The sequence below is a fragment of the Hemiscyllium ocellatum genome, assembly GCF_020745735.1.
Source record: "Hemiscyllium ocellatum isolate sHemOce1 chromosome 27 unlocalized genomic scaffold, sHemOce1.pat.X.cur. SUPER_27_unloc_31, whole genome shotgun sequence".
Taxonomy (NCBI): Eukaryota; Metazoa; Chordata; class Chondrichthyes; order Orectolobiformes; family Hemiscylliidae; genus Hemiscyllium; species Hemiscyllium ocellatum.
Window position 1 is genome coordinate 32678 of NW_026867500.1, and position 17813 is coordinate 50490.

The window sequence follows — 17813 nt, forward strand, 5'->3', positions numbered from 1 at the left end:
GCCTCGACCACTGTCTCTGGCAGCTCATTCCATACATACACCACCCTCTGCATGAAAATGTTACCAGTTCGGTTCCAATTAAACCTTTTCCCTCTCAGCCTAATCCTATGCCCCTTCAGTTTTGGATTTCCTCTACCCTGGGGAAATGACATTCAAAGATTGAGCAGCCAGACAAAATGCAAAAGGAATAAACTGTTGAGCCCCAGGAAAACAAAAGGAGTGTGGCTCCAGCCTGTTTTTCTCTCCGATTGGCAGTTGGACCAGCATCTCCACTGGGCACACTGCGCATGCTTTTCGGTGTCAGGAAGCATTGCGCATGTACGCTGGTGTCAGCAAAATACTGCGCATGCCCCTTACTGTCAGCGGAAACGGCACGCAACATTCTTCTGATCGACCAATGGGAAGCCCTGAAGGACCGGAAGGAGTGCGGTCTTCCTGCCATTGAGAGCCTCCCCCCTATTGTCTGAATGCGGAAGTTGGATCAGGCGCTTGTGAAGGTGTTGCTGCTCCTCTCTCTATGAATGAAGATTGAACTTCATCCCAGACTGCAACTTCTTTCTTCTGTCCAAAATGTGTGAGTACAACTTACTCTTCTCACCCCCTTTCTCATTTTATTTTTTCACTCTGGTGTTCAGTTCTTCACTTGCAGCAAAGTTGGTTCAGGTATGTGTCTTAATTGGCAAACACATGGTAAATGTATTTATGCAGTATGAAGTTATAACCTTCCCTATGAAATAAAAACAGAAAGCAGGTACATTGTTTAAATGGTGATATACTGGAATATGGAGTAAGTGAGGACTGCAGGTACCGAAAATCAGAGTCGAAAATTGCGGCGCTGGAAAAGCACAGTTGGTCAGACAGCATCCAAGGTGCAGAACAGTCAACGTTTTGGGCAAAAGCCTTTCATCCAGGAATGATGTGTGGATGTACAAACGTGCCTCAGCTACCTTCTGCTCAGGCTTTCTACTCCAGTCAATGCCAGTTGTCACATAGGTGCAGCAAGCAATCAGCAAGGCAAGTGGTGTATTAGCAAGAGGAACTGAGTTCAAAGTGGGGGTGCCTTCCTGTAGTTAGGGAGGTATTAAATATATTCAAAGCTGAGTTCATCTGACTTTTGAATCTCAAAAATAGTTATGGGGGAAGACAAGAAATTAAAAAATATATATTTTTATTCAAAACTTTTTCAAATCTCTCGCAACACCTCTATATACAAAAAAGAACAATACCAAAATACAGAAAAATAGTAGTACAACAATTTCATATTATGATACTATTAATAATGAGCTACCTATTATTCTACTAGGACAAACTTAGCTTAAACTAAACTACAATCAAATTGAATAAAAATAAAATTAAACATAATTTAAGTTAATTTGAATTCTATCACATTACTTTATTCTATTTCACTCACCATACCTCCATTAAGGCTTCCATCCATGGGAGCACCAGTTATTGCACCCGTATTCTTTTCACCCAGCCTTGCCCTCCCAGGGCCCCATGAGCGCCCAGACTGATTCCCACAGCTATACCACGGCTCTAATTAATACTGCTGATCAGTCTGCATCAATATAATTTAGAAAGGGCTGCCACGTCTTGTAAAACTACTGTTTTGTGGTGCACCATATTTGTGAGGTCATCTTGGGGGCGGATGCTCCATCACCAGCATATGCCAGGCCATAAGCCCTGGGTGTTTTTCCAATGTCCAACTCATTAAAATGTTCTTCCTTGCACAGTGCGTAAGAATGTTACACAGTCTGTTTCTGTGTTCTCCGAGAGAAGGCAAATTTGTCAACCCCCAGGATGTCCTTCAGCTCCCTTACTATAGCACTCCAGTATCTCTGGATCTTACAACATGACCAATAGCAGTGTGTGAGTGCCTATACTAATGTTACATTTGGGATACCCTGGTGATGCGCCACTCTTGAACCTAGCTAGCCTCTCTGGCACCACATAAGCCCTGTGTAAAATCTTCAATTGCATGCCCTGTGCTTTGTTACAAGTTGAAATTTTCCTTACATTTTCCCATATATCTTGCCATACTTCTAATGAAATATTCTAGCTCCCGATTCCACATGGTAGAGAGTCCCTCCACATCTCCTAAGGTATGTCCCTTCTGTGAATGATACAACGTACTAACTGAAAGAGCGCCTGTACAGAATACTCTTTACTCCACATTTGACCTGTAAAGCTGAGCCAGGAGTGTGGTCTTCCTCTGTATATAATCCCTTAGCTGAAAGTACCGGAAAAGGCCCCTATTAGACAATGCATATTTCTGTCTTAGCTGGCTAAATGACATCAAGACCTAACCCTCAAATAAATCTTCCCTCCAGGAGATTCCCTTATACTCCCATGACTTAAAGCCGGAGTCTATTGCCCCAGGTTTAAATCCTTAGGCTGCCACCTGCGGGGTAATCAGCGAGGTCTTCAGCCAATTGCCCTTGTCTTGCCTCAGTGTCCTCCAGGCTTTCACTGTATTTAAAATGATTGTACTCTTTCACTGCTCAGTCTCGGATTTCATCTTATCAATGAATAATAGATTAACTCGGGAACATCTCGACTGCAATGCTTCAACGTCAAGCAAAATCAACCCCGTGTCCCCCCATGCCCAGTCACCCACATATGCTAAGAAAGCGCTTATTTGATATCTCTCCAAGTCCAAAAGATCCACTCCTCCTCACCCTGTGAGACCTGCAATTTGGTAAACTTAATTAGGGGGCGACTGCGACACCAAATAAAATAACCTAACCAACCATTGAGCCTTAGTAATACTCATCTGGGTAGCAACAACAGGAGCATTCTCATGGGGTACAACAGGCGAGGAAGAACATTCATTTTAATCAGAGCTATTCGGCCTAACCATGATAATGGTAATCCGTCCCACTGCTGTAAATCCTGCTTTATCCTCTCCAGTAATTGTACATAGTTAGCTTTATACAGCTGGTGGAAGGCAGGGGTAATAAAAATTCCCAAATACAAAAGCCCTTTTGACGACCATCTAAACAGGAACTGCATTCCATCCTCCAGCATGGCGTCTGATTTTGTAAAGTTGATCCTGCAGCCTGAAAAACTTCCAAATAAATTAATTGTTTGAATCAATCGAGGAACAGACTCCTCCAGATTGGCCAAGAACAGAAGGACATCATCAGCATATAGGGTCATCTTATGCTCCCCCATTCCCATTCCTGGCGCTATTATTTCAGGATTCCTCCTGATAGCCTCAGCTAATGGCTCAATTGCCAAGGTAGATAGCAGCAGTGAAAGAGGACATCCCTTTCGACTACCTCTCCCAGCATTAAAGTTATCTGACTTAGTGCCGTTTGTGATGATTGCTGCCTTAGGATCATTATACAACACCACCACCCATCTAGCAAAGGTTGTCCCCAGATCAAAGCGCTTGAGGATCCCAAACAGGTACAGCCATTCTATCTGGTCAAACGCCTTTTCTGCATCTAGGGAGGCCACCGAACCCAGGATCAACCTTTGCTGGCATACCTGCACCATGTTCAGTACCCTCCTGATATTGTTGGAGGAGCTACGCCCTTAACAAAACCCATCTGATCTTCTTTCACAATACAGGACAACACCTTTTCCAACTTCAGGGCCAGCGTCTTGGTAGAATTTTAAAATCTACATTCAACAGTGAAATGGGTCTGTATGAAGCACATTCTTCGGGCTCTTTCCCCATCTTTATAATGAGGGAGATATTAGCCTCCCTAAGAGAGGGCGGAAGACAACCCATGCATATGAATAGCTATACATCCCCAGAAGTGGCTCCACCAACACACTTATGAATTCCTATAGAATTCACTTGGGAATCCATCTGACCGTGGTGCTTCATTGCATCCTGCACCTCCTGTATTGTCATAGGCATATTCAACAGGAAACCTGTTCCACGTTTATACTAGGGAGGTGCAGGATCTCAAAAAAGGCCTGCATTCTTACTGCTCCATGTTCATCTCCCTCTGACCGATATAACTCTGCAAATTATTCCCTAAATCTAACATTAATCTTCTTTAACTCACGGGTAACTTTGCCAGCCTTCTCTCGAACAGACATAATAGATTGGGAAGCATTTTACTTTCTGGCCAGATATCTATCTGACTTATCTCCAACTTCCAACAATCTTTGTTGAGCAACGCAGACCTTTATTTCCCCAGTGTGTGCAATGAGTTGGGAGCAGCCGGAGAGCTGCAGCTTGACCAGTGAAGGCCTATTATAGTATACTTCCTCAGCTATCTGCAGACGGGTCTCCAGCATCTGTTGTTGCTCCTTCCTCTGCGTCCTTCTAGTCATTGAATAAAAAATAATCAAGCCTCATAAATATGCCTTATTGGCCTCCTACAGTATTTCCGGATTACTGGCCGTACCCAAGTTGGTACCCAGAAGGCTCTGAACTCTTGTGATGTACTCAACAAATTTGCTATCCCTTAACAGGAATGGGTCCATGACCAGTGCTGTGCATCCATTCCACCACTCTTGATTTTACCATCAAAATACACTGGCACATGGTCCGACACAGCTATATTGCCAATTTCACAAGCCAATGTTCTGTCCAAGCAATCCAATGGCATTAAAAAGTGTCAGTTCCCATGTGGTACTTGTGTGGGTTAGAAGAGAAAGTAAAGTCTCTTCCATTAGGGTGGAGATGCCTCCACACATCCATTAATCCCAACTCCTTGCACATGTCCACCAACTGCTTAGGTTGCGCTGGTGACCTGCCTGGGCCCTTGGCACCCTGTCTACTTCGGGATCTATTAGACAATTAAAATCCTCTCCAATGACCATGCAGTGTACCCCAAGACTCATTAATTTAGCAGCTGCATCAATTAGAAATTTAAGAGGGTGCACCGGGGGGACAATACACATTCAGGACGCCATACTCTTCACTATGTATTAGAGCTTTAAGAATGACGGACAGTCCATGTTCGTCCTTAATTTGCTCAATTACCTGGAAAGGGAGGTTCCTTCTTACCAGTATAGCAACTCCTCTACACTTGGAGCTAAAGGAGGAGAAGAATACCTTATCACAACCTCCTTGCTGCAGTTTCAGATGTTCCTTATCAGTTAAATGTGTCCACCCTTTCCTTCCCGAGGCTTGACAGCACCTTCTTTCTTTTTAATGGGGGAATGGCTCCCTTTTACATTCCAGGCGCACCATCTGAACGAATCAGTAGACATGGCCATCCAGGGAAGCCTGTGGTTTCCCAAGAGGAGGAAGCTTATCTGAGGTGCGGTGAGGAACAAAGACATTAACTCGATAAAGTCTAAAAACTGCTCCTATTAAAACTACTATAAATAAAAATCTAACCACCACATATAACTTAAGCAAATGCTCAAATAACCCCCAATTATGTAGAGATCTCTTTCCCCCCCACCCCAACCCCCACCATTGCCATCAGCCTGGCTCCTTCCCACTGAAGCTGTGCCCCAAACGCCAGGCAATTCACAGATTGAAAAAAAACATGTTATTTACATTCTGAGAGTTAACAATGGTTGCCCATCTCCCCACACCCCTTCTCCATACATCTTAAACACAGGGATAGCCACCCCCAATCCAAAAACAAAAGGACAGCAGTGAAAAAAAGGCCCCAGACAATACCTAACTGACCGATATACTAAATAATTCCAGTTTTACGCCAAGGCAGTACGTATAAAGCCGATAACCACAAAATAAGGGGCAAAAAAGTAGCATTGTCTGGAATGACGTCCCTCCCGCCTTCACCCCAACTCAATTTCTTTAATTCAGAGAATTCGCAAAGTCCTTCGCCTTTTCTGCTGAATCAAATTATATACCGTCCCTCCATGAGTAAAACGCAATACAGTCAGGGACCTCAAGGAATATTGTACGTTCAGATCCCTTAATTTTCTCTTAACTTAATTAAATGCCCTTTTCTTAATCCAGGCTCCTGAGAAGTCCTGAAAATATATTATTCTGATCCTTTGTACATTAGAGCCTGTGGATCTCTTCCCAGTCTTCTTGCTGTTTCAATCACTGGTTTTCTTTATAATGCAGGAGCCACACTAGGACCACGCGGGGCTGCGGGTCCGACCCGGACCTGCACATTTCGATCCAGTGTGCCCGCTCCACACTCAACAGGCCCGACTCCAACTCCAGCCCCAGGAATCCAATAAGGTCTTCACCTTCCTCGCGTTCCGGAAGACCCACGAGCTGTAAGATTTTTCTTCTACTTTAGTTTTCCAGGTTGTCCACTTGCTCCTGAAGGGCCCGAACCTGGTCTTCCAGCGTTTGGATCCTTCCTCCTGAGACCTCCGCCACGGTCCTCTCCTCCGCTGCCTATTCTCTTCGGGCCAACACGTGAATTTCCTGTCCATGCTTTTGCAGCGTGGCAGATAGTGGTTCCACCGCTGCTTCAATCTTTTCTCGGAGATTGGCAAACTCCGAGAGTAACTGTTGCTGTCCCATTAAATCCACAGGGATTGCCCTGGAAGTTTGAGCAATGGCTCCAAGCACCCCCAATGCAGTTGGGGAGTGCCCTACCTGCTGCACCCCTTTCGGCCCCTTTCCTTCATTTGCTTTCATTTTGTTCCTAAAGCTGTCAAACCACAATTATAGCAGCTCCAGACATTCAGTAAGTTTATATTCGCAATTTTTTTCTTCTACGGATGGTTAATGAGGTGGGGGGAGGGGTAAAAGTCCACCTTGCCGGGGGTGTGGCACAGAGCCCAGCACAGCAGACGACTCAAACCACCGCCATCTCGGATTTCCAAGAAAATGGTTTTAAGACCAGTACAGAACAGCTACAGAGTTTTCCAGCACAGAAACAGATCCTTCGGTCCAACTAGTCTATGCTGACTATGTTCTCAAACCCAACTAGTCCCATCTGCCAGTGATTGGCCCATATCCCTCCAAACCTTTCCTATTCATGTACTTTTCCAAATGTCTTTTAAACATTGTCACTGTACATACATCCACTACTTCCTCTAGACACCCATCCCACACACAAACCACTCACTGTGTGAAAAAAATGGAGCTCTTCGTGTCTTTTTAAAATCTTTCTCCTCTCCCCTTCAAACTTTGCTCCCTAATCTTGAAAGCCCCACCCTAGGAAAAGGACACCTGCCTTTCACCTCATCTGTACCCCTCATGATATTATAATCCTCTATAAGGTCACCTCTCAATCTCCTCTGCTCCAGTGAAAGAAATCCCAGTCTCCACTGCCTGCAGGTATATTCATGTTCAGTTATGATGTGTTCGGTGTTGGTGCAGGCTCAAATGGCCTACTCCTGCTCCCAATTCTCTCACTGTGTGTCCAGCACAGCATTGGGAGATTGGGAAAGGGGAGGGATAGATATCTTGTTTGTTTTTATTTTTAAAATGCACTTGATTCCACAAATAAAAGCAACAGGTACAAGTACAGCACATGCAGTATTCCTCATAGCAGCTTCAAGGTTTTGTGTCATCTTCTTCCGTGTTGGCTCCAGCACATTCGGCTTCCTCCTCCCCCCCCCCCCCCCCCCATCCACCCCCACCCACCCAATCCCCGCCCTGAGCTGTTGATGCTTACATTCTATCAAATAAAGAGAGGGATAGACAAGGTCTTTTCTCTGGGAGTGTAGAACTATACAGTAATAGGTTTAGGGTGAGGTGGCCCGGGGAGGAGGCGAGGGATTTAAAAGGAACCTAAGGGGCAATTCATGCAGAAGATGGCCCGTGTAAGGAAAGAGCTGCCAGAGGAAGTAGTAGATGCTGGTATAATTATGACACATTTAAAAGGCATCTGGATAGGTTTATGAATAGGAAGGGTTTAGAGGGATATGGGCCAAATGCAGTCAAATTAGACCAGATTCGGTGAGGATATCTGGTCAGCATAGACCAGTTGGACCAAAGGACCTGTTTCTGTGCTGTATATCTAGATGACTCTGATTTGCCACACCAGTCTGTTCAATTTCTCTCTGGTGTCATAGCCTTGGTGTCTCATTCCAAAACTCCCCACCCCCGTGGGGGCACGTTAACCATTTTGTGTCTGATTGGTTGTCAAGAAGCTGCTTTGCAGGTTCATCCTGAATTTACACACTATATTTTTGCTTCCACAACTCAGACCTGCTCACTCTCAACAGTATCCCAATGTCGTGGAAGATATTAATTTTCAGGTGGAGGTATCCAAAATTCAGAGAGGTGTCAGTTGTGACTGTTTTGCTCTTCTGTCCCTGTCAGATCCTGAACCAGCACTTTCAGGAGAATTAGAATGGAGTGAGAACAGAGGGAGAGAGAGTGAGTGAGAAAGTGGGATGGTGCTTTCAGTTTTATGGAATAACAAAAGAAAAGAATGTTCTGCAGAAAGTAGAATTGCTTGTTCTGAATTTCTACCCTGGACTGACAGTGATGACTTTTGTAATCTCTTTTCAGAGTATTTGATCTGAAGATGAAGTTTCAAAATCAACAGATGAAGGGCTTATGCCTGAACCATTGACTCTCCTGCTCCTCGGATGCTGCCTGACCCGCAGTTTTCGACTCTGATTCTCCAGCATTTGTGAGTCACTCAATCCATCGGGACTGCAACAATTTTCGACTGTGATCCAATTGGTTCCTGTTTCAGTCCGTTTTCAGCATCAGTGGGACTGGAAGAGAGACCCTACTGTTGCAGCAACGCACGGAGTGTGGAGCCTGAAACAGTTAACTGGCCTGGAAAGAGGAATTCAAGGCTGGGAGGGGACATACACGCGTTTGTGTGCAACTGTAGCTTTGGCCATGGAGAAACCATGGAAGTGTGGCGACTGCGGGAAAGGTTTCCGTGTCCCGTCTGCCCTGGAGACACATCGTCGCAGTCACACCAGGGAGAAGCCATTCTCCTGTCCTGAGTGCGGGAAGGCCTTCAGTGATTCCTCTGCCCTGCTGAGGCACCGGCGAGTGCACACAGGGAAGAGGCCCTTCAGCTGCCCTGAGTGCAGGAAGAGCTTCAGCGATTCCTCCGCCCGGCTGAGGCACTTGCGGGTGCACACAGGGGAGAGGCCCTTCAGCTGCCTCAAGTGTGGGAAGACCTTCAATGATTCCTCCGCCCTGATCAGGCACCAGCGGCTGCACACAGGGGAGAGGCCCTTCCGCTGCCCCGATTGTGGGAAGGTGTTCACTCGCTCCTCCCACCACGTGATTCACCGGCGGGTCCACACCGGTGAGAAGCCCTTCCCCTGCCCCAAATGTGGGAAGGCCTTCAGCGATTCCTCTGACCTGCTGGCCCACCGGCGGGTCCACACTGGCGAGAGGCCATTCACCTGCTCTGTCTGCGCGAAGTGCTTCACACGCTCTTCCGACCTGCTGAAGCACCAGCGTGTCCACACTGGGGAAAGGCCCTTCAGCTGCTCTGAGTGCGGGAAGGGCTTTACTCAGGCATCCCACCTGCTGACACACCGGTGGGTCCACACTGGGGAGAGGCCGTTCACCTGCCTCGAGTGCGGGAAGGGCTTTGCTGTCTCCTCCAGTCTACTGACGCACCAGCGGGTCCACACTGGGGAGAGGCCGTTTGCCTGCCCTGAGTGTGGGCAGAGGTTCACAATGTCCTGCAGTTTGAACAAGCACCAGCGGAGGCACCAATGCTCCCAACAATCAGATTCTGCCGGTAACACTGCTGAGGGTCACCCCCAGGTCTGAACCTCCTGCCCTTTCTGACAGTGGGGGTAATAAGAGTTGGTAGGCTTTTTTGTTTTCTACTGGGGGAGTGGAGGGGGAAGGGGGGTGGTGGCTCAGTGGTTCGCACTGCTGCCTCATAGCGCCAGGGACCCAGATTTGATTCTATCCTCAGGGTAACTGTCTGTGTGGAGTTTGCATGTAATTCCCCTCAGTGTCTGCGTGGGTTTCCTTTGCGTGTTCCAGTGTCTTCCCAAAGTCCAAACGTGCACATGTTTGGGAGAATTGGCCAAGCTAAATAGTCCCACAGTGATCAGGAACGTGTAGATGTGCTGCATTAGTTCAGGGTAAGTGCAGAGTGATAGGGTAGGAGAATGTGTCTGGATGAGTTACTCTTCATAGGGTCGGTCTGAACTTGTTGGGCAGAAGGGCCTGTTTCCACACTGTAGTGATTGTATGATTCCATGAACATTTCTTCCAGTGGGCACTGCTGCTCATTGAGCCCAGGACCAGCACGAACCTAAGACCATTGGAGCAGAAGTTAGGATATTTTGACCCATCGAATCTGCTCCACCATTTGTTAGAGACAAAATAAAAAACAGACAAGCAGGAGGCTGGGCACAACAAGGCAGGCAGCACCAGGAGGTGGAGAAGTCAGCATTTCAGGGATTATCCCTCAGGACTGAAGAAGGGTTCTACCCGAAGCATTGACATCTCCATCAGAAATGATTTACCAGGATATTGTCAGAACTAGAGGACATAGGTTTAGAGTGAGAGGGGAAAGATTTAAAAGGGACCGAAAGGGAAAACGTTTCATGCAGAGTGTGGTGCGTGTATGGAATAAGCTGCCAGAGGAAGTGGAGGAGGCTGGTAGAATTACAGAATTTAAAAGACATTTAGTTGGAGACGTGAATAGAAAGGGTTAGAGGGATTTGGGCCAAGTGCTAGCAAATGGGACTAGATTAATTTAGAATATCTGGTCAGCGTGGACGAGTTGGACTGAAGGATCTGTTTCTGCGCTGTACCTCTCTACGACTACCGGTCCTGATGTAAGTTTAGAACTGAGTAACTTTGCATAATTCAATCTTGTTGAATTCACCTCCTGAAAGGTTTCAAATGAACCCCTCCAAGTGATATGATTTAACTACACCAAGTTGGATAAAGTATCCCATCAAGTTCAACATGAATGCGCAGTTGAAGAAGTCAGAAGTCACACAACACCAGGTTACAGTCCAACAGGTTTATTTGAAATCCCAAGCTTTAGGAGCATTGCTCCTTCATCGGTGCTGCTCCTTCATCACTTTACCTGATGAAGGAACAGTGCTCCGAAAGCTCCTGAATTCAAATCAATCTACTGGGATTCTCACCTGGTGTTGTGTGACTTCTGACCTGTCCACCCCCTGCACCTCTGCATCAGAGTTGACAAATGAGATCAGATTTTATTCAGCCTGATTTAGAGAGATATTCATCTGGATGTCCTTATGCCTGAAACATCAATTCTCCTGCTCCTCGGGTGCTGCCTGACCTGCTGTGCTTTTCCAGCGCCATACTCTCAACTCTGATCTCCAGCATTTGCAGTCCTCACTTTTTCCTGGTTCATGTGGAAACTCAACACTGTCAGAGTGACAAAGAGACGCCAGTCATAGAGTACTATAGCACAGAGACAGGCCCTTCAGCCCAAACCGGTCCATGCTGACCAAAATGTTTGTCAACACTAACCTCATTTCCCTGCACTTGGCCCATATCCTTCTCAAGCTTTCCTATCCATGTATTCGTTGAAACACCTTTTCAAAGTTGTTGATGTACCTGCTTCAACCACTTCCACTGGCAGCTGTTTCCCCAGGCGAACTAGATTCTGTAAATATTTTGCCCCACATCTTTTCTTCCATCTTTCTCCTCTCACCATAAAAACGCGTCCTTGGTCTAGAAATCCTCCCCCTAGGGAAGAGACAGCTACCATTAACCCAACTCTACCCCTCATGGTTTCAAAATATTGCCTCTCAACTTCCTTGGCTCCACTGGAAAAACATCCCAGCCTATCCAGCCTAAATTCTAATTTGATAATAATGGCAGTGATGATTTTGGCTGTGTGTGTGTCAAGGATCTCTCATTTCTAAGCCAATGCCGTGCCTCTTAAGTTCACGTCATCTTAAAACGAATGGCATCCCATTCATTTAAAATGTCCATGTTTTCTGTGCAAAGTGAGTCCTGGTCAGGAAATAGGCAGCAGTGTCTTTTATTCCCGTAGACTGCTCTGTTTTGAGATGTATGAGTAAATCTTCAGAACAAAAGATTAGTGCAGCCTTTATTCATGTCTCATTATTAAAAACACTTTCTCCATTTACAGATGTGATTGAGAAGCTTCTCCCAATGAATCTTTGACTGATAATAGCATTTGTCAGGCTTTTGAAAGTCACTGTAGCTCTGTCACAGCACATGGGAGGGCTATTTCAGACACAACGCATCATGCAGAAAATTCTCCCACATCAGTCGAGTAAAGTTGACGTCTTTTTAAGACATTGTGAAACTTGAAAGGATTCAGAAAAGGTTTGGAAGGACGTTGCCAGGGCTCCAAGGTTTTAGCTTTATAACAGTATTGATGACATTCTCTTGAATGCAATGGAGTCAATATTAATCCCAGCCTCTTGGTGTGGTTGTGGGTGAATCACCTTAATTTGGCTCCTGACTCAGAGACCGACAGAGAATCAACTGCTGAAACAATGATTTGCACTTTACTGCACGTAGCAACCACAAATAAAACCCCTCAAGTTCATTCAGCTTCACCCCCCAAACTTGGCCATCACCCAGTTGATGGCTGAATTTAACTGAGTTTCCACCGACAGTGCCCATCTCTGGAAGTATCCAGAGGTTTGTTGCAGTATTATTCGTCTAAGTACTGCTGCTGCAGCATCGTTCTAGAGTTGAATTTTGGTGGCATATCCTTATTTTGAAATCTGTGGTGTGACTTTTTTTTAAGACTCTAACATCACCTCCCATTGCTGGAGACCTCAGCTCTGTAGCTTACCTTCTTATCCTTGAGGGTTAGCTGTCTGTTTGAAACAACCTGCTCTGCAATTAACCCCTCGATGTCAGGGCTTTCCTTCCACAGGCAGAATTAATTGTTCTTTTGTCACACCATTATTAAACAACATTATCTTGCCTGTCCCAAGAAACAACTTATTGTGTTGCCGCCTTCTTCCCAGGGATGGATAACTAGCAGAAATTAGTCCATTTATCGTATTGAATCTGCTCTGCCATTCAATCATGGCTGATATATTTCTTAACCCCATTCGCCCTGTAACCTTTGAACCCCTTGATACTCAAGAATAAGTGAATGGTGGAGCAGACTCAATGGGCTGAATGGCCTAATTTCAGCTCCTGTGGTGTCACAGTTTTTCGTTGGCCCTTTCATTTCTTGGTCCAGAAAAAGTTAGTGTTGACTCATGAAGTTGGGGGAAGTTCTGGAGTTTACAGGTGCACACCACGCTCCTCCCGGAATAACGATTCTTCCTGAGATACTGGCAGTTCTTGAGATCCCTGGATATCGCTGAATACAAATCGATGTGTCTGGAAGTCTCTGCTGCTTCCCTGGAACAGAAGGATTATGAGGAGAAAATTCAGAAATCCGAAGAGCAAAGAGACTTGGGACTTCTAGCCCAGGATTCTCTCAAGGTAAACTTACAGGTTGAGTCAGTAGTGAGGAAAGCAAATGCAACAATGGCATTTATTTTGACAGGACTTGAATATAAAAGCAGGGATGTACTTCTGAGGGTCTAAAAGGTTCCGGTCAGGCCACAATTGGAGTACTGTACGCAGTTTTGGGCCCCATATCTCAGAAAGGATGTACAGGCCCTGGAACATGTTCAGAGGAGGTTGATGAGAAAGGTCCCAGGATTAAAAAGCTTAACATATGAAGAACATCTGAGGACTCTGGGTCTATACTCAATGGAGTTTAGAAGATGACAAGGGAACTAATTGAAACCTACAGAATACTGAACAGCTTAGACAGAGTGGATGTTGGGAAAATATTTCCATTGGTAGGAGAAACTAGGACCCGAGGGCTCAGCCTTCAAGTAAAGGGAAGACCTTTTAGAACGAGATAAGGAGAACTTCTTCAGACAGAGAGTGGTGTATCTATAGAATTCACTGTCCCAGAAGGCTGTGGAGGCCAGATCACTGAATACATTTAAGATGGGAATAACTAGGTTCTTGAGTATCAAGAGGATCAAAGGTTACGGGGAGAATGGGGTTGAGAAACTTATCAGCCGTGATTGAATGGTGGAGCAGACTCCATGGGCTGAATGGCATAATTTCAGCATATCATAAGACTATAGGAGCAGATGTGTGGAGGGGTGAGGATGGGGGAAAAGAGATAAAGAGGGGAATACAATTAAGGTGAAGCTGGATACAGATACATAGGAAATACAAGAATTGTACGAGAAATTGGCCAGGCTAAATTACCCACTGCCCAGGGATTGCAGGTTAAGTTGGATTGTCCATGCTTAAATTGCCCCACATATTCAGGAATTGAAAGTTAGGTACATTAGTCAGGGGTAAATGTCGAGTAATAGGGATAGGGAAATGGGTCTGTGTGGATTATTCTTTGGATGTTTGGTGTTGGGCCAGATAGTCTGTGAGATAGTCAGAGGCTTTCCCCCTCCCCAGGGTGGAAAAGTCAACTACAAGAGGGTACAGGTTCAAGGCGAGAGGGGGACAGTCTGGGGGAGAATTGAAAGGGAAGATTTTTCACACAGTTCGATGCTGGATGCCTGGAATGCATTGCCATTGGATGTAGTGGAAAGAGGCACCTTAGCAACACTTAAGGTGTATCTGGATAGACACATGAATGGGAGGTGAGTACAGGGAAAGGAACCACACATCGGCAATGGAGGCTCAGGTGTAGCATAAACACTGACAGAGGCCAATTGGATGGACTGTGCTGGAGACACAATGGGACAGAGACAAATGTATCTATTTCAGATCTAACTGCACTTCAGCCGCTTCTGTGGACTGTTCCGTAGGGAAGGTGCAATCCCAGGCTCAGAGAGCATCAGCTCCCATTGGAAGTAAAGCGGGTGAGAGAGCAACCAGTCAGCATAAAGGAACCCCTTATCCCTCCTACTTCACCCACTAAACAGGGTTCAAGATGTGACTCTCAGCAGCGGTAACAGCAGAATCCAACCCGAATCCCTGCGCAATCTCACTTGTGAAGTTGCTGGTGTCTCCACAAGTTGCACGACTGGGTGAAGCCCTTCCCACACACTGGACAGGTGAACGGCCACTCCTTGGTGTGGATGTGCTGGTGTTTGCGCAGGGTGGAGGAATCGCAGAAGTCATTGCTCCACACGGGACAGGTGAATGGCTTCTCCCCAGTGTGGACGTGGAAGCCGAGCAGCAGGTGATACGACCGGGTGTAGCCCTTCCCGCACACGGAGCAGGAAAATGGTTTCTCCCCGGTGTGCATCCGCTGGTGCGGCAGCAGGTGGTGTGACTGAGTGAAACCCTGCCCACACACGGGGCAGATGAACGGGTTCTTGCTGGTGTGGACCCGCTGGGGGCCAGGAGGTGGTGTAACTGAGGGAAGCCTTTCCTGCATGAGTACAGGTGAATAGCCGCTGCCCGATGTGTAAACGCCAATGAATCTCCAGCGTAGATGGCGAAGGGAAGCCATTCCCACACTCCCCACATTTCCACGGTTTCTCCATGGTACAGGTGCCCTCGTCTGTCTCTGACCTTAACAATCAGTTGAAAACTCGCTCACGCTTACAGTATGTGTGTGGTGTTACTGGTGAACCCTCTGATAATTGGAATACTCTCATGCACTCTGTAAAGCTTGTTCCAGTCACTACTATGGTGTGTGGATATGTGAGAGTCAGTTTCCAGTCACACTGACGTTTAAAACCTAACTAAGCAGACAGACCTTCAACTCTTTTTTTTCAAGGCCATCAATATCCACGTCCTCGTGAATCAAGTGACTGTCAGACTTTGATGTGATGTTTGGTCTGAGATTTCTGCTGCCAAATTCTTCTCTTGTAATACTTCTGTGAAGTGATTGCAAAGGTTATCATAGTCAGTCCAAGACAGAAAATCTGAAAGTAATTCTAGTTACTGTGGAACATTCTTTCCTCTCTTAATCCCAAAGATCTTTGTGGAGATCTATATGTAACTGTAAACCAACAGGGTTATGGAGCAGACTGCATACCTCAACAAAGAGTTCACATGGACTCAAGTTGCTGAATGGACCTCTGCAGTACAGCATTGACACACTTACTGAAGATCTGCAATATGCTGCAGCACGATATTACAAGCCCAGAAACAACTGCAAATCAGACAAGGTCTTTTCAGAAGTTGGACCATGAATTTCTGAAGCTGCCGCAATTCTTCTTCTCGCTCTCTGATTGAAGATTGATCTTCACCCAAACTGCAACTTCCTTCCTCTGTCCAAATATTTGTGAACACAGCCCTGTTTTTGAAGGATGGCACGTTTCCTGATCATCACAATCTCTTCCCCCGATATGCAAAGGGACAGTCAGTCGGGGTGGGGCTCGCATCTTGTGTTGTTATGTGAAATCTGTGACAGCTGCAACAGTTCATCCCAACTCCTGTACTCAGTGCTCTGACTGATGAAAGTAAACATGCCAAAAGACTTCCTCACCGCCTGTCTACCCATGACTCCACCTTCCAGGAGCTATGAACCTGCATCCCTACATCTCTTGGTTTGAAATACTGCATATGAAACAGTGCTTGTTGGTATGGGTTATTATTTGGTGCTTATCTCGACTCTAATTTACTATTTTATACTGAATGCCATGACTTATGAAGGCCAGAGTGCCAAAAACTTTCTACCTGTGACTCCACTTTCAGAGAACTGTGAACCTGTACTCCAAGATCCTTCTGTTCCACTACACTCCTTAAAGTCCTACCATTCACCATGAAATTCCTGCCTTGATTTGACTATACAAAATATAAGACCTCACACTTATCTATATTAAACTCCATTTGCCATTAACCTTAAACCTTTGCCCTCTAATTTTGGACTCCCCCACCCAAGGGAAAAGACCTTGCCTACTTACCCTACCAATGCCTCTCATGATTTTATAAATGTCTTTAAAGTCACCCCTCAGCCTCCAAAGCTCCAGGGAAAATAGCCCCAATCTATTCAGCCTCTTCCTGTAGCTCAAACCCTCCAGCCCTGGCAGCATCCTTGTAAATGTTTTCTGAACCCTTTCAAATTTCATAACACCCTTCCTGTATCAGAAAGCACAGAATTGCATGCAGTATTGCAACAATGATGGAACCAATGTTCTTGCTGAAGAAGATTTTAAAAAAAACATTTATAACTACAAGCAAATCAAGTTAGTTGGGCATGACTTTCCCATAGCAGTTTGTTTTGGCTGTCCTTCATTAACCTATGCTTTATAATATATAAGAAAATATTTTGAGGGATGGGATTGTTGCTCGCATGTCCAACATTTGCTCACCATCCTTCATGGCCTTTGGACCGAGCAATTGGCTACATGCTTGAAGGCAGTTGAGAGTCAACCACATTGTAGTAGGTCTGGAGTCACATGATGTGAGCGTGCACACGCACGTGTAGGGTTGTGAATGGTAGATTTCCCTCCCTAAAAGATCACTTTCACAACAATCAGTAATGATTGGACAAAAGCAACAGTTCTGGCAGTATCTATGAGGAGACAACAGTGTTACTGTTTTGAGTTCGGTGGTCCTTCAAAATTAGGCTGGATTCAAAACATGAACTGTTTTCTTTCCACAGATGCTGCCAGACCTGCTGCATTTTCCCAGCAATTGTTGCTGATCTCCAACATCTGCAATTCATTTCTTAGCCAATAATGGTTTCCTTGTTGCCAGTACTGAGACAAACTCTCACTTCCAGATCTTTTTATTCATTGAAAAAAAAGTCCACTAGCATCCATAATGGGATTTTAATTTTTGTTCTCAGAAGACCGAGATCTCTGGGCTACTTAACCAGTATCACCAGATCACAATCTTCCCTTCACTGACAGTGACATTGACAATCTTGTCCTGAATATTTTTCTTTATTCATTCATGGAATGTGACACTTTGTCTCCCAAAAGAACCAAGTGCCAATTCAGAGGGCAGTTAAGAGTCAATCACATAACTTTGGATCAAGAGTGAGACATTCACCAAACTGGGAAAGGACAGATGATTTCCTTCCTTAAAAAAAGGTTATTAGTGAACAAGATAGGTA

The 17813-nt window shown here is 45.6% G+C and overlaps 1 protein-coding gene across 1 annotated transcript; it reads left to right on the forward strand.

Annotated features, from left to right (window-relative positions):
* Positions 1-481: 481 nt before the first annotated feature.
* LOC132808117 (zinc finger protein 239-like) lies at positions 482-9674 on the forward strand. Its single transcript, XM_060822004.1, has 3 exons — positions 482-574; positions 6014-6171; positions 8369-9674. Exon 3 carries the CDS (start codon positions 8711-8713, stop codon positions 9605-9607), a length of 897 nt encoding a protein of 298 aa, XP_060677987.1. The 5' UTR covers positions 482-574; positions 6014-6171; positions 8369-8710; the 3' UTR covers positions 9608-9674.
* Positions 9675-17813: the final 8139 nt, after the last annotated feature.

Excerpts from the sequence above, each read along its gene's own strand:
- LOC132808117 (XM_060822004.1), top strand. The coding sequence starts at position 8,711 with ATGGAGAAACCATGGAAGTGTGGCGACTGCGGGAAAGGTTTCCGTGTC.